This window comes from Zootermopsis nevadensis, unplaced genomic scaffold (genome assembly GCF_977971745.1).
Source record: "Zootermopsis nevadensis isolate Lab colony 2312 unplaced genomic scaffold, Znev_1.0 Znev_ptg000024l, whole genome shotgun sequence".
Taxonomy (NCBI): Eukaryota; Metazoa; Arthropoda; class Insecta; order Blattodea; family Termopsidae; genus Zootermopsis; species Zootermopsis nevadensis.
Genome location: NW_028259156.1, coordinates 3,710,347 through 3,733,472, shown reverse-complemented (window position 1 = coordinate 3,733,472; position 23,126 = coordinate 3,710,347). Strand labels below are relative to the sequence as shown.

The 23,126-nt window shown below is 39.4% G+C and overlaps 2 protein-coding genes across 10 annotated transcripts in view; one reads left to right on the top strand and one right to left on the bottom strand.

Annotated features, from left to right (window-relative positions):
• Slob (Slowpoke binding protein) overlaps positions 1-23,126 on the top strand; it is a 543,833-nt gene that overhangs the window by 108,490 nt on the left and 412,217 nt on the right. For 2 of the 8 annotated variants that reach the window (XM_087354942.1, XM_087354938.1), the window contains exon 2: positions 18,094-18,149. The exons of 5 other annotated variants lie outside the window; for them this stretch is intronic. The gene's annotated coding sequence lies outside the window, so the exon portion shown is untranslated. The remainder of the gene's footprint in view (positions 1-18,093; positions 18,150-23,126) is intronic. One more of the 8 variants, XM_087354939.1, reaches the window with a different exon arrangement.
• Positions 4,383-23,126, bottom strand: part of LOC110836532 (nose resistant to fluoxetine protein 6-like) — a 94,841-nt gene continuing 76,097 nt past the window's right edge. The window contains exons 1-12 of one of the 2 annotated variants that reach the window (XM_087354930.1): positions 22,442-22,840; positions 15,743-15,975; positions 15,373-15,590; positions 14,042-14,136; positions 13,335-13,543; positions 12,728-12,888; positions 10,834-11,002; positions 9,534-9,727; positions 7,927-8,068; positions 6,899-7,091; positions 6,383-6,525; positions 4,383-5,830 (exon numbers count right to left, since the gene is read on the bottom strand). In XM_087354930.1, the coding sequence (XP_087211056.1) occupies positions 5,720-5,830; positions 6,383-6,525; positions 6,899-7,091; positions 7,927-8,068; positions 9,534-9,727; positions 10,834-11,002; positions 12,728-12,888; positions 13,335-13,543; positions 14,042-14,136; positions 15,373-15,590; positions 15,743-15,975; positions 22,442-22,742 (2,169 nt within the window). In that variant the 5' untranslated portion in view covers positions 22,743-22,840 and the 3' untranslated portion in view covers positions 4,383-5,719. Of the gene's footprint in view, positions 5,831-6,382; positions 6,526-6,898; positions 7,092-7,926; positions 8,069-9,533; positions 9,728-10,833; positions 11,003-12,727; positions 12,889-13,334; positions 13,544-14,041; positions 14,137-15,372; positions 15,591-15,742; positions 15,976-22,441; positions 22,841-23,126 lie in introns of those variants that run through there. The other variant, XM_087354931.1, reaches the window with a different exon arrangement.

Genomic DNA, 23,126 nt, shown 5'->3' with positions numbered 1-23,126 from the left:
ACGAAGGCGGATATTCGCAGTCGCTTCGCCAGCATCCTTCCCGACATACTGTCTGGTGCGTACGTGACATCTACGAGGTGCGATCGGAAAGTTTCAAGACCGCGTATAAAAACCCGTACTCTTATCTCAGGTATTAAATTCATCCATCACCCTCGAAGTAGTTCCCCTGGGAGTGAACACAACGATCCCAGCGCCGCTGCCAAGCCTGGAAGCATCCCTGGAAATCTTTCTTTGTCAGCCTGTCAAGCACCATCTGCGATTCTGCCTGAATCTCTTCTATCGTCTCAAATCTCCTTCCCTTTAGCTGAATTTTCATCTTTGGGAAGAGGTAGAAGTCACACGGCGAATAAGGAGGGTGCGGGATGACGGCCATGGTGTTTGAGGCCAAAAACTGCCGAACTTTGAGGGCGGTGTGCGCTGGAGCGTTGTCATGATGCGTCGCATGTGGAGTTCTTCCTTTAGAATCAGCTGACAGGTCTCATAGCCTATCCCAACAATGTCGCACAAGTCGTTGATGGTACAACGTCGATCTTCGTGAATGGCCTGCCGAATCTTCGTAACATTTTCGGGCGTTGTGCTCGAAGATGGTCGTCTAGAACGCTCGTCATCATCGACAGAGGTTCGGCCATTTTTAAAACGTGAATGCCACACAAAAGTTTGTGCACGACCCATTGCGAACTCCCCAAATGCTTGCTTTAGCATTTCATAGGTTTCCGTAGCCGTTTTGGCGAGTCTTTGGCAAAATTTGATGCACACGCCATTCCGAAATCGCAGGGGGGTCGGTGTAATGCACTACCAAAACGCCCGTAACTAAGAACAAATGCTAATTCGATGATGCCGGCTGACACACTGATTCACTATGAATGTAGGCCGCACACCCTAGCGGCAGAAGCTCGTACTACATCCGGTTCGCCCTCTATTGACACAGTCTTGAAACTTTCCGATCGCACCTCGTACATTGGGTTATGCCTCGCCGAAATTAAAAATTCTAAAGTACTTGGTTCAAGACCTGCTAAAAAGGGGAGTTATACGTCCCAGCAAATCTCCGTATGCCAACCCGGTAGTCTTAATGCCCAAGGCGGGAGGTGAGTTCCGTTTGGTAGTGGACTATCGTAGAGTCAACGCGAAGGTCGTTTATGATTTTTATCCGTTACCAAAGATAAACCAGGCTTTCCAACAGTTTGGTGGTTCGGTGGTATTTTCCGTGTTGGATTTAAATTTCGCTTACTACCAGATTCCACTCTCTTCCTCTAGCCGACGGGTTATGGAATTCTGCACAACGTTTGGGTTGTACGAATTTAATAAGTTGCCCATGGGGATTAGCTTGGGGTGCCAGGGTTTGAGTCTTGTGATGAATGATTTATTTTTGGATCTGAAGGAGAAATACCTGTTCAATTTCATGGATGACCTTTTGGTCTATTCCTCGTCTATCGCCGAGCACGAGGGTCATCTTCGGGAGGTTTTTTGCCGTCTCCAGCAGGCTGGGATTACCCTGAATAAAGACAAGATTACTCTGGGGACTAGTGAAATTAAGTATTTGGGCCATTATGTGTCCTCACGTGGAGTGCGAGTCATCCCGGAGCGCATTGAGGCGATGATGAAATTTCCGCGTTCTAGGACGTCGCGTGCTGTTCGCCGATTCATCGGAATGGTCGGATTTTATGCTATGTTTATTCCGGAGTTTTCCGGGAAAGCTGCCCCGCTGCACGCTTTGAAGAAGAAACGGGTTCAGTTTGTGTTAACAGGAGCTGCAAGGATCATTCGGCTCTCTCAAGGAGGCACTGTGCGAGGCGCCGGCATTGGAAATCCCCGACATTGGCAAGGAATTTGTTTTGGTGACTGATACTAGTCACTCTGGGGTTTTCCGCGTTGTTAAATCAGAGAGTCAATAGGCCACTAGCTCCTATCTCGTTTTATAGTAGACTTTTGTCCTCTGCTGAGGAGGAATGTTTGGCAGTGTTATTCGGCTGTGAAAAGTGTAGGAGTTACCTCGAGCATAAGGAATTTGAGTTACAGTGTGACAATCTGATTCTGGTTTTTCTACTTAGAAGGGTTAAAGATGTAAGTCGGTGGATACTGAGACTCGCGCATTTTAAGTTTAAGTCACACATACTCGGGGAGTTGATAATGTGGTGGCTGATGGGTTATCCCGTATGTTTGAAGAACGGGAGGCCGTTGAACCGGAAGGGAGTTACATTTCTGTGTTACAAAGGTGGTCCCTAGTGTATTCTTCTCTTGGGGAACACCAGAAGCGGGATCCCTTCTGTTTGGATCTCCTAGAGAAGGGGTAAAATGTTGAGTTGGTGACAGGTAACTTTCGTGTAGACCAGGATCTCCTTTGCTATCAACCGAGAGGAGTTAAGCGAAGGCTTTATTATATCTCTCCTCCCCTACGAAAGACGTTGGTCATGTATTTCCATGATTCTCCCTTTTCGGGACTTTAAAGAAGATCACTTATAATTTCTTTTTGCTCAAGATGTGGAATGAGATGTATAGTTATGTAAAGACTTGTGACTTGTGTCAGCGAGCGAAGGTCGATCAGAATACTCAAATTGGGTTTCATTTGGCAATCCCATTATCTCGTCCGTTGGAGAGAGTCTTCATTGATTTCATGGGTCCGATGTTTAAGACCAATAGAGGAAATCAAGCCATTTTGGTTGTGCTAGATGGATTTTCTAATTTTGTTGCTTTCTACCCGGCGAAAACGGTTAGCGACGTTTTGGAACGTCGGTACTTTCCGGCTTATGGTATCCCCGCCTCAGTGGTATCGGACAATGCCAAATATTTCCGTTCTAGAGTTTTTTGTAATTTGTGTTTTAAGTCGGGGATTAAGCGAATAAACACGATGCCTTTTAACCTCAGGGATCGCTGGCTGAAAGAGTCAAACTTAACCTTAAGCCTGCATTGAAAATTTTTCATCATAGTTCCCAGAAGTCGTGGGATGAAGATCTTCCCTCTTTGAGTTTAGCATTTAATACTGCCGTTCATGAGAGTACCAACTTTACCCCGGCTAAATTAATTTTGGGAAAGGAAATTAAGTCACCTTTAGAAGCGAATTGGAATTTGAGCCCTGAACTGCATGAAGAAGGTCTTTCCAATAAGTCGTTTTGGACTCAAGCTTATGAGAATTTGAAAGCAGCGAATCGTAGGGTTGCACGAAGTTTCAATGAAGCTCGCATTCCAAATTCGTTCAAAATAGGGGATACGGTGGTGTATCGATTGAATTTGATGAGTTCCCGAGTCCGCGAAACTTCGTCCAAACTAGTGCTCAGGTAGTCAAATCCAGTGGTGATTGCAACATTTTTGAAAGAAAATGTATTATTAGCTAATCCGGACATTGGGAAAGGCTCATATTTGTGAATTACAGAAATTTAGGCTATAATTTGTGTGTATTCGTTTTTGTGTGAGGTGTGTCTGGCGAGAATTAGGTTTGGAGTTGTATTTGCATCTGTCTTATGCCTTCCCCTCGCGCATGGCCACGTACAGTTCCTTTATTTCGTCGATTTCTCCCGGATGGGCCGTCGGTGGATTTAATTCCATAATGACGATCTCGTGGAAAAGATGATTATCTTCGCAAGACTACTGATGTGGACCCTGCAATGTGGGCTGCTGCATGGTAGAACCCCTGTCAGCTGTGAACAATATCCACTGGGACGATGGGGTCTCTTAGGAGGACACCTATGGGACCGTACCGAGTGGAATGGACGTGGGTGTGGTTCGCTGCGGACAAGTCACGGTTGGAATCAATTTGGCCGCTGGTATGGCCGGTTCCTGGGACCCGGTGCTGTGTAACGCGCATGTGGTGGTGTTTCCCTGTGGAAGCTGGATCTGATATTTGATGGAAGGGATGGCGGCAAACGCCTGTGTCAAAAATATATTTTGACCGCCACACGGAGGAATATTTGAGCCGACTACATCCGGCTCTGTGGTTCTAATGGCGAAGGTTAAGCTGGTTTAGGAGGGGGGACTGATTTGGGCTGAACCCTTCTCGACAGAACACAGACACTCTCTCTGGCTGTAGCTACAGATTCGATCGGCAACGTCTCTCCGGCTGGGCACTCCCTTCGAGGTGGCATTGGTTTGTATGTGTTTTCTCGTAGTAGTTGCCCGTCCAGATTGTCATTGGAATTGTTTTGTTGGTGAACGGGGCAACCACTGTGATTTGGAGTCATTCTTGGTCCCTCGGGGTTGTCGAAGCCGAGGAGACGAATTGAGTATTGCCGAGAGTGGGCCTCTGTTGTATTTATATGTTTTATTTGAGAGTTTCTTGTAACCCCTGGTAATGTCTATGTATTACATTTGTTTTAAGAAAGTAAAAGGTTTTATTTCCAATAGTAATTACTTAACTAGACAGTGATTGTTAATTAAATGCTAAGCTTGTTCGGAAAAATAATCAGTTTTGTATAGTGTCATAATGTTGGTCTGTTCCGAATGCAAACGTATGCCAATATAATTTATGGCATAATATTTTAAGAAATTTACAAACACTAGAATAGAAACCACGGGTATAAATCCAATTAAAACTGCTTGTTGTTATAACAGAGAGAATATTTTATTCATTCTGATTATGTTGTAACAAAATATTTTATTCGTAGTATGTATTTTATATATATATATATAGAATGACATATAAATCTACTGCTGTAGGAGGTCTCTGTTATTTGTCAAAATGCCGAACAATATAAAGGCGGAAATTTTGTTGCAAATTTTGTGTCTCCATCAGTACGTGGCAAAATCATGGCGATGTAGCGACGTTGTTACGTCCCTTCGCTAGGCATTTTTGTTTTCCTGGTTTTAATTACTACGTATTTCGTGTTGTAGCTGTTTTCTGTTTCATTCACTGACTCTTATCTCTGATTTGGAAACACCCCCATCACCATTTCGCAGTCATTAATGTGGCAACGTGGCTATAACATTTTATTAATTGTATTGTACAGAAAGTAGCCATATTAGCTGGTCCCAGTTAAGAATTCCGAACTGATGAGATTGGAAACTCGTAATTTCCAGCAACTTTTTATCTTTGCTTTTTCGCGTTTTTTTAAAGTAACATAGTTTCCTTATGGAGTTGGATTTATGGGACACTCTGTATATAATACTCATTACAAATAACAGATCTGTTTGAATATAAAGTGAAGTGACACGATTATATATTTTGTATCATCAGTAATGTAAAAATAATTTCTTTATAATGCAAGAAATTAAGTTTCTCTGCAAAATTTGAAATGATCAAACTAAGGCTAACGTTTTGATCTATAAGATCACATAAATGCTTTAAAACAATCTATTACACCCAGACGTAAGCAGTAGCGCATTTTCAGACCAACTGAATTCACAAAATTCTCTTGATCTTTTGAAATCGTCGCTACTACGTACTTCAGTTACGATAACGTTTACATTGAGTTCATAATGTGAGGAAGAATTTTCTGGTTCTGTGGTAAAATTTAATTTCCCTCGTACGTTCGCATTGACGACCAGTAAACTTACAAACTTTTTATGAAGAAACGTTTCAATTGGACAAGTTTAAAAACTAGACAAATATATGCAGAATAAATATTGTCAAACTCGTTCTATTGATAACTGTTAATTACTGTCTGGGGAATAATACCCTACATGAAGAAGTAACGTGTCTTTTGCACACTAAAGACGAACACACTGGGTGAATTCAGCTAGTCAGATCTTCTTCTCCTGAATGATTCTCTTTAATTAATAAGTATCAAATTTATCGCTTAACGATAACTTTTTGCAAGGATCTGAAAGGTGCTTCGATAAGTAATAGCAGAAAAAATGAAAGTCCGAACGCAAACACGATGTCGGTAAGCGTTAACCAAACCTGAAATAAAATATATATTTATAGTTATATTGCAAACATTTGTATTATCATGTATTTATGTCAGAAAATTATCGTTGTTAATAAAATAAAACGAAATCTTTATAAATAAACGGACAACATCAAACTGTAGTAATTATAATTTTTATATTTATACTTTCTAACCAAGAATGTGGAGATTGGCAGAACTGTAGCACGCATTTGGAGAAGACAAATATATCGATTCGAAAACCTTCCTGTTGATGAAAGTGTAAGAGTCTACTAAAATTAACCTAAACAATATTGTAGAAGGGAGTACACTCCGTTGTTCTGATTAGGACGAGGTAATGAACCATCAGAGAATGATTTGACAAGCTGAGCAACTGTAAGCTTCTATAGAAAGACTAGGACTAGGTTTCAGTTAATACAGGAATGCATTTTATGGTCTCAGTGGTACAAATACATTTAGGTCCAAACAAAACATGATCTATGGAGGAAAATATCAGCGGAATTTAATTATGAATGACCTGCTTAAGAAATCTGACCTAATGAACGTCGTTGTGTTGATTTACTTACCCCCGTGTAAACTGAGAGATACCGCGGAACTCTGAGCGTCCCCTGGTCGTACAGCTGACCCACTGTGTGTGCCAAGTAAGCTCCGTATGTCAGACGGCTAAGTACGACGAAAGGTTTCGACGAGAAGAACCTCTGGTATGTTTCTGGAACACAGGATGAATTATATACAGAGGTTTTAAATGAACCTTAACAAAAAAATATATAATGAAACATGTTCTGTAAATTTTACAAGTAATCGAATACGAGAATTAAGTTGATGTCTTCTGGAATTTTGCGCTGTGACGTCTGGTAGGAATTATGGAAAGAGAAAATGTGGGGGGGGGGGGACGACTTATGGACTATCGATTCTCCCCGCAATTCAGATGGTTCAACGGTCGCTTGTGTTAAGTAACTTTCACCCAAGGTCAGAGATGTCTTTCGAAAAGTATACCTGTAATTCATCTTAATTTGATTCTTTTGGGGCGGGGCAGTGCGACTTATTGCTGAAATAGGGGCAATGGGTGGAAATGTCGTTACCAATCTGTCCACAAGAGACAATTATGTAGGAGGAGGACACTGCTAGAGCGAAGCCGATGCGGTGTAAGGGTCCGTACAAAGCTGCCTCAAGTGCGCTGTATGGCCTCCCGGGGATGAAAAACACGTACGCAGACAGCAGAATGGCTGTGCCTAATCCCCAAGCACACGAGATGTAGGCGACGTGAGACAGCACCTGTCAACAAAATTGAAAATTCATTTGTTACAATACCAGTTGTAATACGAGGTGCGATCAGAAAGTTTCCAGACTGTGTCAATAGAGGGCGAACCGGATGTAGTACGAGCGTTCTGGACGACCATCTTCGAGCACAACGCCCGAAAATGTTACAAAGATTCGGCAGGCCATTCACGAAGATCGACGTCGTACCATCAACGACTTGTGCGACATTGTTGGGATAGGCTATGGGACCTGTCAGCTGATTCTAAAGGAAGAACTCCACATGCGACGCCAAGGCTCCTGTCTGAGGACCAGAAGCAGAATCGACTTCTCGTTTGTCAGGAGCTCAAAGATCTTGCAAGAACCGACCCCAACTTCCTTTCTAAGCTCCGTGTGACTTCTTCCTCTTCCCAAAGATGAAAATTCAGCTAAAGGGAAGGAGATTTGAGACGATAGAAGAGATTCAGGCAGAATCGCAGATGGTGCTTGACAGGCTGACAAAGAAAGATTTCCAGGGATGCTTCCAGGCTTGGCAGCGGCGCTGGGATCGTTGTGTTCACTCCCAGGGGAACTACTTCGAGGGTGATGGATGAATTTAATACCTGATATAAGTGTACGGGTTTTTATAGGCGCAGTCTGGAAACTTTCTGAACGCACCTCGTAGTCGATAAGGGAGAGGCCAGTGTATCGATCAGGATACGAGGACGATAGCGGTTTCGATTCTCTACAGAAAATTTTTGTTAGCCATTGTCATAATGCTAAATCGATCATTCTAGACTTATCACTGACTGACTCATGAGCTTAAATGTGTTCTCCGTGACTATTAATCCATTGGCTCAAAATATATACGTACCTTCCCGAGTCTGTGGTTACAATTCCTCAGCTTGTAAAGCACGACACCAGCAATGACCCCGACGAAGTACGGCGTAGCTCTGTGTTGCGTCCCCACATAAATGGTCTGGAAGTACGAACTGTCTCTGACATCCCTCGTGTTTCTGTAAATCAGCCGAAATTCACTATCAGTTTTCTCTAGCAGTAAAAGTTCTTTTCTTGGGAAATAACTGATCTTCGTGATGCTAAACCATGTTTCCTGTTTATGGAAACTAAATGTTCATCGTCGTTTTAACGAAATGTCTCAATTAGGCTCATTCTTTAGCTTAATGAATCCTTTCCCGGTCATAAGATCCATTCATTTTTCTTAATCCTTGTCTAGGTGTCCCAACAGAAGTCTCCATGACTCGCTTATCTTTCACAACAAACGAATCATTGATGTATAAGCCTCATTTTCGGATTTGTTCTACAGCTCTATATTTCACACCGACTGGCTAACAAATCCCTTTTATTTACAAAAATACTGTTTCTACGAAACACGAAAATCGGAGGTCCCCAACACGACAAAATTCCGTCTGTTCGAAACTTCCTCGGCCCAGAATCCTCAACATATGTTGGAAAACGTTAATAGCAACTTCAGTTTGGTCTCCGGAAGACTTCATTTGTAGTTACTGGTTTAACTCGGTACAATCTGATCCAGGAACTTGTGTAACTGTGGTATTTCTCAGTACCTCCGGGTGTACCCCGACTGTGGGACCAAAGACGTCGGACCAGCATCCTATTTAATGAAACTGGCAAAGCTGACACGTGGGTATTCTTTTCGAAATGAGAGGCTATAGCATATTCATTTTTCCCGTGAAACTTGGGTAAAGCCAATCAGAAGAACGCCATGTGACTAGGTGGGGAGGCTGATGTGGTCCGATTTCGGTGGGGTCACGTGGTACAGAAGCGAAATCTGTCCACACTCACAATGACACGTAAAAACAAACGTATCGCACAGCTTCCAATCTGTAACAGAATTCTTTGGGTGTAGATTGTCCTCCTATTGTGATTGTCTTTTGAATTTTCCCAGCGAAGGTCTAGCTTCGTAAGAAAGGAAATAAATTATAAATAATTTAAAGATGAAGGTAAAAATCTTGTCTGGTTTAGTTTGTTACCCCGGAAGGACTGACTGATCGTGCTATGAGGTGATCGAGAGGAGTCGATAGCACAGAGACTGGGCACTTCACGAAAATTCTGAAAGCCACTCTCGAGTTAATATTTGCGTATGGACGATGAACACCAACACCCGAGCGATGACGTCATGATGACGCTTGCATCCTTGCAGAGGATAATACGTAATGACAGAGAATAATCCTTCCACTTTACGACTAAGAGCATAGATTTTAGGAAATATAGACGGAGAGCTAGTTCGGAGTAGCCTCCTGCGTGAAGTGTACACTAAACTTAAAGAAAATCTGTCATATCATCACCATTTTCCTTAAGAACTGTCACCGGAACGAATTTGAGGTTGCGTCGCGTTGGTATTTCCGATTGTGGGAAAATTACAAAGTTTCAGTTTTGTTTGACGTCGAACTTAACAAACCCGATACCAGGTTTACTGAAGATCCTCACTTGAGGTTTGCTTACTCGGGATATGGGAATAGGAGTGCCTCCGCCTGATTCTGGTAGATGAGGACAGAAGAAACGACTACGGAGGTCGTCGTGAGCAGTCCAAGTGCCGCGTAGCCCAGGCGAGGCCAGCGCGCTATTATGGAGACGGCCAACAGAGAAACTATGTACAGCTGGAAGTCCGCCGCGAGGTACCAGGACTGGAACATGCACTATAAAAACAAAGGATACGTGATTCAATGAGAGTGCGATGTGTGGCCTACCCAAAAGGCGAAATGTACTTTCCATATTCGTTCTTTGCGATGTTATATACCGGTAGAATAGAAGGTACACATGCTTCTTGGTGGCTTAGGACGCACCGAAAAAATGAAGATGGTTGTTGGAGGTTCTTGCTGCCTCAATCATCAGGGATACAGAATCGATTGAGGTGTCATTTTGTAGCAAAGAAAACACATTTACCTTTGGGCTGTCACGAACATGTTCCAGAGATGCACGTGGATTTTCGTTGCCCCAGATTCTGCAGTTCGAGGTACCTTACCAGTGACATGAAATGTCGATTTATCACTAAAGATTATGTAGTCCAGTAATATTTCGTCTTCCCCTATCCGATGCAACATTTCTGCACAGAATTCCTGACGAACCACTTTATCCTCGTCAGTAATTTCTTGCACAATGGTAAGTATGTATGGTTTTTTTGAATTGAAAACGTTTTCGTAACACTCGCCAAACGGTTGGGTGTGGAATGCGAGTCTCACGGGACGCACGTCGCGTTGATTTCGCAGGACTACGGACAAAGCTCTCCCTCACTCGTTCCACGACAGCATCAGAAGGACGCGGGCGAAATGGAGATTTTTCATGGCGAACAGAACATCCAGTCTCAACAAAATTCTTGTGCCAAGAGTAAATTGTAGGTCTAATGGGAGGATCCTTGCCATACTGGGTGCGAAAATTTCGTTGAACCATTGTTTCTTCAAACCACAGCACACAGCGAGCGCGCTACGCGCTTGTGAATGCAGCCATTTTGAAATGCACTTCTGCTTGCGCTCGCGGTGACGGAATTCGGTACTACAGCACATCGTGAGTCAAATTTGGTTTGTTTTGCTACAAAATGACAACCCAACCGATTCTGTAAGCTTTCTTATCAAATTTCTGTACATTTTTAATCTGTAAATAACTTTTAGAATCACTCTGTATAATGTAAAATATATGATTTTTAAGAATCTAGACTAATTACTGTACATGATTAATTGAAATGTAAAACTAATGACATTATAGCACAAAATCTAGGAAACAGTTGACAATTACGTAATTTACTCACCATTTCACGGACGTTGATGTAGTTGTTGATATAGAGAAGGTTAGACCACCAGTTAGTCGCGCACCGCCGTTGCTCACGCCCCACTGTGACGTCCCAGAAAGGGCCAGATCCCATGTGGTGCAGGAGGGTGGCATGGAAGAACACCAACATCATATACGATGGTGTCAATCTGCGCAGTACGCCACACGTCTTATGAATCTTTGACAGGTCTTCATCTCGTAATAAGATTTGTTATTATAAAGATACTTGAACACTTTTCTCATTCTGTCACCTGCGAATTATTCGCCGAAACACCAATGTTTCAGAAAACGTCTGTGCCTCTGTCAAAAGTGAATGATTAAATGTATAACTTGATGGTTAAGGGTACAAGAGATTGCGATGATGTCTCTGAATGTGCATAAAACTACAAATACCACTTAAACATCACCGTGATGATGGAAGGAAAAACGGTCTCCGAAACAATGGACTTCAGCTCCGATTAAATTCAACTAATCGTCCGAGATTTTAAGCGTCAAGTCCTATGAACGTACTGTTTCTGTGAAGTTACCACTTTTACACTAAGACTTTTATCTTAGAATTACATTTTTAGTCTTTATTTCTTATTAAACGGATGGATACGCTTTGGACCTACAGATGTGTGCGTCTCCGCGTTTCATACATTATAAATTAATTGACAGATTTTAACAAAATATCGTACGAAAGCCATGACAATATAGAGGCCAATTAACTATAATTGTAACATAACGATAATGCTGAAGTCTTCAGTTCCTGACATTTTGTGTCGTAATATCCCTTTGATATGAGCAGTTTAGTATTCTTATTCTAACCTGAATCCCTATAGCTTCATGAGGGTATAGTATTTTAAATTAGGCCACGGCCGCTTCCTTCTATATTCTTTTAAATTCATTACTAATTATAACACAATTTGATGACGTATAGTCTGAGCTTTAATGGCAATGTTAAATAAACTGTTCTACAGAATTTCAGACATTAAATCAATAACGTGATGCCGTGTACAGTTCTACTGAAAAGCTGATGGTCGCTCAGATGGTTAATAAAAGTCGTGTTTGTGCATTACGAAAGTTCATTGCATGGATTTCAGGAAACCTTCTCTCTTAAATATTCTGAGTCAGATGAATTGGGTTTACAAGTTCCCAACCTATTTTTTAAGATTTATTTTAATATTATTCTTCTCCTGTGTCCTCCAAATACTGTTTTGTCACTTAAATGTACGTTATGGATCTTGAATTTTGTCTCACAAATTTAACGTAGATAATTGGAATATGTACTTGTAGTGTGTGCTGTAGAAAAGGTTCGATTAAACTATATATAATTAGTAATGTTTATTTTTTTGTTAAACCCACTGTATAAATTTAAACTTTTGAAGGGAGTTATACCACGTATTTTTACTCGTTTTTTGTAAATAATTTATTAACCATTAATTATTCTAATCCCGATTAATTCAGTAATTAAAATTGATATAGGCCTGTGTTTGTGTTTGAAATTTATCGTCGAAATAAATAGTTTTCGTCAGTTTGCGTTGCGTCTGAACTCCATAGACATAAAGGTTCACGTGTCAGTACATTAAAGAGGAATTCAGCGATTAAATAACGTTCTGTGTTCGCTCCGTTCTTACACATGCGCACGGAGGATAAATGCTATTTCGGACAGTAATACCGAGCAGAGCATGCGCAAAGCGTGTTATCCACATTTCTCGGAGCCCCTCTACTGCAAGACACTAATGTTACACGAAGCGGATATTATAATATGTCATATTTGGTGCAATAATTTAGCGTATGATACGAGAACGAATGAGATTTATAGGCTTACAGTCAATTCAATTTGACGCAGTTTGTAACGACAACAGCTCAGGTAGAGTTGTACTTTTTCTTACCTGAAGAAACGTACAAGGACCGGCTTTGCTAAGCTGATTCGTTTTGATTTGCTCTGGGACTCTAATAACGAATACGACAACAGTAATCCACTCAGGGTAAAGAAACCGTCTACAACAACCGGTCCATTACCCAGTAACATAGATGGTAGGCTCCGAAAAAGCTGTGGAACAAACAAAATATATTAGACGAGATGAAATATGTTGTATGATTTGAGGTTTTCACAGTGAGTATGAAGATTTCTGTCTTCTGGTTTGTTGCGTCGTGTAGTGTGGTTGATGTTTACCAACGTTTCAGAAGTCAAACTGCGATGAATCGTGCTGATGACGGAGGCAGTATGACCTCTGAAACGTTGGTAAACATCAACCAGTCTACACAGCGCAACAACCCAGAAGACACAAATCTTCAAATTTCTTGCTGTTGTCGAGAAAATGTATTTCCTCTGTTAAGAGTTTAGTTTTGTTACTACTTACATTCGTCAGATGTTTTCAAAGTTACAGTGAGATCATTTTAAAGAAAACTTCGCTTAGGACAATCAGACTTGTGATTCGGTTCTGGACAATTGTGAATACGAAATTTGTTGTGTATTTGGACTCGAGGCTTGCGTACCCTTTCCTCGGCTTCAGCATTGAATAGAGGATGACCTCCATATGTAATAATCCTGTGTCCCATAATTATCATCAGCATGAAAAATACTCTGGCACCGTGAGTTGTTTCAAGAGCTGGATGAATGGAATTTCGGGTGAAAAGATTCTTAACGCTTCGTCTCGCGGAGAAACACAAAAATATTTTCTCCATTTTTGACGAGTTCTTCGTAGCTGAAAAACAAGCAATGTTTATAATTTATTAAGGTTATATTAACGTATTGTAGAAATTAAATGTAATTTAATGTAAAGTTACTTTTGCTCTATATTTATTGAATATATATAGATTTTTAGTGTGGTTTGTAGAAGCCGTAGGATTTTGTAAGAATTTTGATTCAATTCTCTTGTATTTCACAATCGTTCCAGCAGCATCCAATTCCAATACCGTTTTTAAGGTCGAGATTTTTCGATTACATTACGTATACAAATTAAAGATATTTATCATATTTCCTACCGGCTAAACGTACACGATTAATGCCACGCCCCATCTGTAAGACTGAGAATTAACAGGATAGCAATTTTACGAAAATTTGTTGGTATTTTGATATACATTTAAATTCTATATTTTCACGTGGTAACTCAACAGCTATAATTCTAGGTGTAATGACAATAGAATGTAAAATATTTGTTAAATATAGAAGTTATATAAAATAATACAACTCATATACCCACTTGGTTCTAATTTATTCTCAGGCAGGTCAGTGGTAAATGTGTAGTCGTAGAATGTGCTCGACACGAGCAAACTTATAAGTGATATCAAAACAAACCTGAAAATGAGATACGTGAGATTTATTAAAGTCTTAAGGAAACAGGGCAACATGATGTTATATTTCTTACAAATTAAATATTAATGTTTATAAAACAATTTATGACATAGGCTTGATTTACAGATTGTTTTAGACAGAGATTAGATCGAAATTTACAAATAAAAATAAAGTTTAATATATTCAACGAACTGATACTGAACTATCTATCGGGTGTGCGTATTACATAAGTACGTATTTGATTGTTTAAAGAGATTAGTGGTTCCAAGGTAACTAAATATTTCAATAGTATGAAATTTGTAACAAATTCTTTTTAGCATAGAAATTTAGCCTCTTGTATGTATGTATTTGAACAGTGAAATTAAAGCGTTATTGAAACGTCTATGTCCGCCGTAGAAATGAGTTAGTGTTTTTGCGTTTTTAAAAATCGTTACAATGCAGGTAAATTACTTTTTTGTTTGCACTGCTTTGTTTGATAAATGTGCCTGCATAGTTTCTCTGTGAACTAGAGACCGCTGGCCTTTTGTGAACACGATAATGAATGATTATATTTCATCTTATGTTTAGGCTATAAGGAGGATTATGCTGAATTTAATTTGTGATAATATTAATTAAAAAAACCGATATACTAGTATTATACAAAGACCTTCTCCAAAGATACTCGGTCTTGAATAATTTCTGTTGATCTTTCAGTGTAATTTTTACTTCTGTGTGAGATGGTAACTATATTGTACATTACTAAAGATTGCTGTTCAGAAATTATCGCATTCGGTGAACTTGAAAATATTTGACAGCAAATAGTTGTGGCCTATTTATGATCTACATATAAATACAGCCAAGTTACTCAGTGTCCCGGTCGAGATTTGAACCAGGCACCTCGTGTATACAAGCCAGAAGTTTGAAACAGGGGTGTTAAACGTTTTCCAGGCCTGGTGGGGTATTAACCCTTTCTTATCAACTCGTGAGCCTTAGGGTTATAACATTGAACAGTTTATTATAACGCTGTGACATAATGTACGAGGGCCGTAGATTGATAAGCTCTGATTAAATTGTTCAAAAAAAAATTAATGTGCACTGTCAATACCAAATTTTACCAGAATCCATCAAGGGGTTCTGCATATGAAACATGTGTACGGGGACAGATGGACAACTCTCGTATCAGTTCTTACCCTTCGTACAATGAAAGCTGAAAGGATTGTGTCAGGTGCCAGGCGAACTGGTTCTTGGTAGGATACTTACAAGTAGCCAATATCCCCAGCTGATAAGGTCTGTGTGTGGTCCAAAGTGTGACAAAGTTCGTGAGATATGTGGGACGTGAATTGGATGCCGTGAGATTCGCCGACCTTGGTGATCTCTTGTTTAAAAACCTCGTTCAGTTCCTCCGGAGAACACGAAGCGGGCGTACACAAAGCCCAGTGCATGACGTCACGTCGTACTTTGGATGGGTCGTGTTTGTACTGCGAATTAGGTTCGCAATAAATCACAAGAATTAGTTCGATTGGCATTCGTTTGTTTCGGAAAAATCGGACTGTTAATATTAATCGATTATTCTCGACAAACGTACACTTCAGAAAGGCCATCTATAGGGTTTTATCTCATTAGCTCTCACCTTAATCTTTTCAAAAGCAGAGGACTTGGGGTCGTAGTTGAGGGTGTAAGGGTCTGCTTCCAGAGAAATTGCGGTGTCAAATTGTATTTCTGCTAAGCAGTACTGTCCTTCTAGCATTCCGCCGAAAGTCTCTCCGGCGTCCAGCGATATTTCCACGCATTCGTCGTAATGTCCCAGGTGGTACTGGTTTCCTGCTAGAACGCCTACTGGAATCTTGGCAGCCGAGTCGAACACTAGAGATAGAAAGTAGTCATTACACAGGCAAAACACACATGAATATCGCTGGCTGTCTTTTGGGATGTGCTAATGGAGAAGGCTACTTCGGTTAATATGTTACCAGATTCCGGTGATGAATCTTAGAAGACAATAAAATTTATATTCGTTGATATGAAAATTCAGTTTCACAAAAATAATCGGAGTTCCGAAGAATTACACGTCGTAACTTTTAATACCACTGATGCTATGAGTCGGAACAGGTGACAGTGCATTGGATAGGACTACAGGGGTTTGATTCCTGGCAAGGTAGCATTTTTATTACCTGGATTGGTTCTGGAGCCTTGGGGGTAAATGGTCGAGACATGAAGTAACCATTGACCTCCTGTATGTGTACTGTGCTGCTTAAATTAAGAACTACTGACAGCTTTACTTATAACACTAGTGCCATTATTAGATTTTGTTATAAGGCAATATACAAATATAAAATGTCAACATAACAGATTCTATCGCATCAAAATATCTGGTGTCTTTTTATAATCACTTTTATCAATGATTCTGAGGAATATACTGTCTCCAATATTCAGTACACACGGCTTTACAATCGAGAAAACCAACATCGATATCTACTCCCGATCGAAAACCTCAAATTTCGTATCGATTATAATCGAAACTAATTAGTTGTCGATTGCAATAGTCGTGTTTGAAATACGAGTTACGAGTAAGAAACAAGGTCCTTCGGAACTTGGGACATGGTTAATTTTTCACGGAATAACTGAATGACCCTCAGATGTTTACAAACAAAGGTAAAGAAATTACTCTTTCTTTCGATCTTAGGTGTATACGTGGTAAACAGAGTTCACGTTATTTGAATGGTTTGCTTTTCTGTATAATGTCATGAAGCAACTTAACCTAATTTTGTACTCGAATCGAATTTGTGAATGACATATATATATATGTGTGTATATATATATATATAGTGCGGAAAGTGCAGATTTCGATCTTTGAAGGGATCTATGGCTCTGGTCCTTGTTGCCTCCATCATCGTTCTGAAGATGGAGGCAGCAAGTACTTTTGAAACGTCGGTAAATTTCTATCAGACTACACGACGCAACAACTCAGAAGGCAGCCATCTTCCGTGTAGAGTTTGTTATTTTCTACGAATACGTAATCGACTGAGTTTGTGATTAGTGGTGTAGTGATAATAAGTGTAAATTGTATGTACGTATGTATTAAAATAATTAGCGAATTCTAATTTTGTCTGAAATGACTTTTATTCGTCTAGGGAAAGATAAATATTCTGCTTTTCCGCATTACTGATTTACCGAAGTTGCGTCTGGGAGCCCAGAAAAAATATTTTTTGTTCTCAACCTTGACAGTAGTTGTACGTGAATACCGAGATTTACGCTTCGGCCGAATTAACCCTGAGCATAGAGAATGTTCCGGATACATCTTTGGCTGGGCGGTATTTACTACATGTACAGGTAGCCCTCGATTTACGCCGGGGATGCGTTCCTGGACGAACCGGCGTAAATTGAAACTCTTTTATAATGTAAATCAGTGGTAATTCAATGACATGCTTTCCCAGCACCCAAACATTGACGAGTAACATAATGGAATTACATTTAAAGCTCTCAAATACGTAAATAAAAGAAAGGGAATTTAAAAATATATTTTATACACTTATAATCGGCAATTCGTTGGTCCCCGCGATTGACTGTGATTCTTTCATGTGATTGATGTGTACAGTCATCTCTGCTGTTATGTGATAGTTGCATGCATGTAAAACGCCGACCTATAGAAAATCGCGTAGTAAAAGTAACCCCTTGACCTCCGCAGATATTAAAGTAGACCTTTGAAAGCTTAAAGCTCCAGGAATGAAACTGCACAAGAGCAAACTTGCAAATGCAAGAGTTTGCATTTCACAAACAGCTTTTAATGATTCATCGATCTCATTGGAGCAAATTCGCGTTAACGAAACATACGTAATTGCAGAGATGACTATGTTAATAATTTTTATTCAAAATCAGCGATGTAAGAATTACGATTTAGTATAAAAATCAGTACGAGAAATATTGTAAAACGTTATAAATAATAGTAAAATAATTTTTTTTCACGTTTTGACTTTCTGATTTCAGAATCATGTTTATTCTGAATCGGCGCAAATTGGACCGACGCAAATCGAGGTATACCTGTACGTAACCCTTTAATACTCAGTGAGAAGTGTATGTACAAAGTGTTTTTACATTCAGTAACTACATTTTATATTTATTGGTATTTTATATTTCTCAGTGTAATAGGCTATTATTTCCTTAAACAGCGACAATAAATTGATTAACTGGCAGAATTCCTTGGATTACGGATTAGCCTGACGCAAAAGGTACTTACACTAACAACACAAATAAAAGAGAGTCAACCGGAATTCGAACCCGCTAACACAGTGTAGATTTATCCTAGATCGTGAATTTATTACGATTATAGATTGTTTATATTTTAAAATTAATGTTTGTACATGAGATATTTCAATTAAATTTTATAATAATGAAAACCGATAAATAATTCAATAAAATCTCTTTTCGCTTTTACCCTCAACATTAATCTTCTTCAATAAAATCTTCTTGGGCAATCAGCCGCGTTAACTGGTTACCGTGGTAAACCGACGTTTCGGGAACCAACTCCGTCCCCATCATCAGGGTTCTGATGTTACTGGATATCTCGGAAGTCGCCAATCACATCAGAACCCTGATGATGGGGACAAAGTTAGTACCGAAACGTCGGTTTACTACGGCAAACAGTTAACGCGGCAGATTGACCGAGAAGATTTTGATTGTACTCACCGCGAAAGTCTCAATACCTATTTTTTTTTTTTTTTTTTTTAGGTCTCTATTTGAATTTAGACCGTCTTGTGTGTTAGTTTGCTCACTTGTTTGTTTATCTCCTTCAAAATACGTTTTCCGTAATAAAGGAAGTGTAGTTTTATCCAAAAACAATCTAAAACCACACGGAACATGCAGTGGTTTGTAGGGATTACATGCAGGGCTCAGGCACAGAGAAGCCTCGTGTTTCATAACCACTTTCTCATATTACTTTTATGACGGCACGTACTGTATAGTAAACCATAGTTACAGGGCAGGTCGTCCACTTTTACTTTCAAGGTCAGAGACAAATGAAAGTGTTTCTGTCCTGACACATCCAGCGAACTGGTGAAAGTTCCCTGTGCTACCTTGTATAAGATTTATAACACCGTCTGAGTGCTTTGAATACGAGGTGCGATCGAAAGGTTTCCAGACTGCGCGTATAAAAACCAGTACACTTATCTGAGGTATTAAATTCATCCATCACCCTCGAAGTAGTTCCCCTGGGAGTGAAAACAACGATCCCAGCGCCGCTGCCAAGCCTGGAAGCATCCCTGGAAATCTTTCTTTGTCAGCCTGTCAAGCACCATCTGCGATTCTGCCTGAATCTCTTCTATCGTCTCAAATCTCCTTCCCTTTAGCTGAATTTTCATCTTTGGGAAGAGGAAGAAGTCACACGGAGCTTAGAAAGGAAGTTGGGGTCGGTTCTTGCAAGATCTTTGAGCTCCTGACAAACGAGAAGTCGATTCTGCTTCTGGTCCTCAGACAGGAGCCTTGGCGTCGCATGTGGAGTTCTTCCTTTAGAATCAGCTGACAGGTCCCATAGCCTATCCCAACAATGTCGCACAAGTCGTTGATGGTACGACGTCGATCTTCGTGAATGGCCTGCCGAATCTTCGTAACATTTTCGGGCGTTGTGCTCGAAGATGGTCGTCCAGAACGCTCGTCATCATCGACAGAGGTTCGGCCATTTTTAAAACGTGAATGCCACACAAAAGTTTGTGCACGACCCATTGCGGACTCCCCAAATGCTTGCTTTAGCATTTCATAGGTTTCCGTAGCCGTTTTGGCGAGTCTTTGGCAAAATTTGATGCACACGCCATTCCGAAATCGCAGGAGGGTCGGTGTAATGCACTACCAAAACGCCCGTAACTAAGAAACAAATGCTAATTCAATGATGCCGGCTGGCACACTGATTCACTATGAATGTAGGCCGCACCCCCTAGCGGCAGAAGCTTGTACTACATCAGGTTCGCCCTCTATTGACACAGTCTTGAAACTTTCCGATCGCACCTCGTAAATATAACGACTTCACAAATTTCCAACTGTACTACACAAGAATAATTAGTTAATGCCGATTTAATCGATGTCTTGGCGCGCGGTTTAAAAACGAGCTTGCTGGAACTAAAGAAATCGTTCGGCTGTTTCCGGCTTCACTCGTGTTTCTCTTCGCACATTTTCGCGAAAATTCTCACACTCGAATTGAACGTTCGTCTGTCCTACACAGAGACACTCATTCTGCGTAAAATCCATGTCATTCGCATCCCATGAAGATACTTTGTAGTTCTAGAGGTGACTTACACTATAGTGTAGCCGTGCACAACTTGAAAGTTCATGTTTTCCAAAATGTAAAACATAGAAGTGCTTCGGGCCAAAGATTCATATTTTCTGTATGATAATTACATTCCTTCAAATTATGTGAGCGTTTTGCATTAAGTATAAATTAATCCATTAATATGTTATATTAATATTAATGTATTTTATAAGAAGATAATTAATTTAAAAATAATGAAAAGAGTGCACTTATTTTAAAATAACGTCAGGTTATATTGTACTCGATTAAGTATAAAAGATGATTTTTCAGAGGCCCAGGAGTGGTTAATCCTATAGTCCCTGGGCCACAGAATATTTTTCTAGGGGCCGCAACTTGTGCAGCCCTGATAAACTCAGCAAAACATATATAAAACCCTTTCATATATGCTCAGACTATAGGTCTAATATATTTTATAAATTAATAGGGTGTTTGATTTACTTTTACGTTGTACTTAAGTGAAGGTTTTTATGCATTTTAATAATAATAATTTACTTTGCATTATGATAGAACGTGCTAGCCTTCGACATACCCAATCATATTTTGCTTGTCTATAATTCACAAATATCTGGCAACCACGGATTTACCTAAACATATTGAGAAACAGTTAATTTAACCTTGATTTTCTGCGTGTTTTTGGAGACAAAAGTGTACATTTGAAACGTTATTTAAACCCATTTGTGCGTAATATAGCATTCGTCACTGAAAGAACACATCAGGTTTTCAGAGGCTGAACTTTAATGCAAAACTATGACATTTGAATTACTGTATTTTCTCGATTATAAGACGCAAAAGAATTTATTATAATAAATAATGGTGTAATATCAGAATATTCTACGGAACTTGTACAATATTTAAATTAATTAATAACAATTTTAGAATTTGTATCTTAATTGCGTCATGTTTGTGTTGAATCAATATATATATATGTATTTTTCCAGTCTATACACAAACTTATTTAAAATAATGTTGTTAAAATATTATAACATTTACAGTATAAAATATATTATGTTATATTTATGGAGCTCCTTTATCGTAGTACGATATTACATTATTCAGCGCTCTTATTTATGAACGACATGTTTCGATGTTTTATGACATCATCTTCAGGTTTATCAATTTATATTATTTTAGAAATTATTATATATTTGATGCATTGCATTTATTGATCTTTTAGTATAATAACACTTGGAAATTAATTCCACAGATAATGAACATCTAAATACAGACACCAGATCATTATGAAGACAGAAAAATCTACAAACATACTAAAAGATCAATAAATGCAATGCATCAAAATGTATAATAGTTTTTAAAATAATATAAATTGATAAAACCTGAAGATGATGTCATAAAACATCGAAACATGTCGTTCATAAATAAGAGCGCTGAATAATGTGATATCGTATTACGATAAAGGAGCGCCATAAATATAACATAATATACATTATACTGTAAATTTTATAATATTTTAACAACATTATTTTAAATAAGTTTGTGTATAGACTGTGAAAAATAAATATATGTATTTAATTTTAGAATTGTTTGTTGTTATTATTATGTTAACAGTGTAAAACCGGAGTACTTGGGTAAAATCATGTCTCAGTGCGACTTATCGCTTCACAAATCGCACAGACACGCGACTAGAAGTCTCCGCGGTGTGAAACGGGCGGCAAACCGCCTGAGCTTTGATGTAGTCATGGAGTCTAAAGATCGTGGCTTCACATTACATTCGGGGCAGGGTATCTCCTGAGAAGTTAAAAGTGGCTCACCGCTTTACACAAAATTCGAACGTTCATAGTCGCTATAGGAATCCATTACAAACTACCAGACACTATTACCTTTAGATACATTTTACTGTAACTCTTCCATCTACTTCCAGATCTTCCAAATTGTCTCTTCCTTTATGATTTCTAACAAAAATTCTCTTTCCCGTGCGTGCTACACGTCTCTTCCATCTTATGTTCTTTGATTCGATCGAATAAATAACATTTGGCGATGAAATTGTTTATTGTAATAATAATTTAATGTTTTACTTACTCTGCGCTGCCCACATCGTGAAATTGCGTAGTTCTTTCAAATAAAGACGACTCTGGGTCTTACATCTCGAGCTATGGATCTTGTCTGAAGCAGCCAGGAGTACAGTCAGCAAATGAGGTGCCACAAACCAGTCTTTCAGAGAAACGTAATCCTCGTACATTGTCTTATTTTCCACGTCTCTCGGGATTGTAGTGATATCTGCTTCCGTGTGAGAAGATTCTGTCACATTATACGCGTTTGGTGATCCAATTACGTCAGCTGTAGAACAGAACAGTAACACCGCGGATATCATGCGAAGCATTTTCGCGGAGAAATTTAGAATTGTCTGTGTTGTGTTGAGTTGGGTTGCGGTGTGACTGGTCAGAGACTGACTGGAAAGTGTTTCTGATAAGAGAGAGATGTGTGACGTGGATATTACCAAGAGCCCTGGGGAGGGGACAGGAGACATTCTTCTGCATTTCCTCGACCAATCCTAATCCTGATATGCGAACGTGTGATCAGTGGCGTTAATTGTGATGTATTTTACGTTATTAGTAAAAATGTTGACGACTTTTGAAAAAAGATATAATTTAAATTTTTTTTTAAATACGATATTTTCTAAAAAATAGTTGTTTTTCATTATTTTTCGTCGTTACTTTTTCTTACTGTTTATCTTTGCTTTTTCATTCTCCCTCTCTTGTTCGTA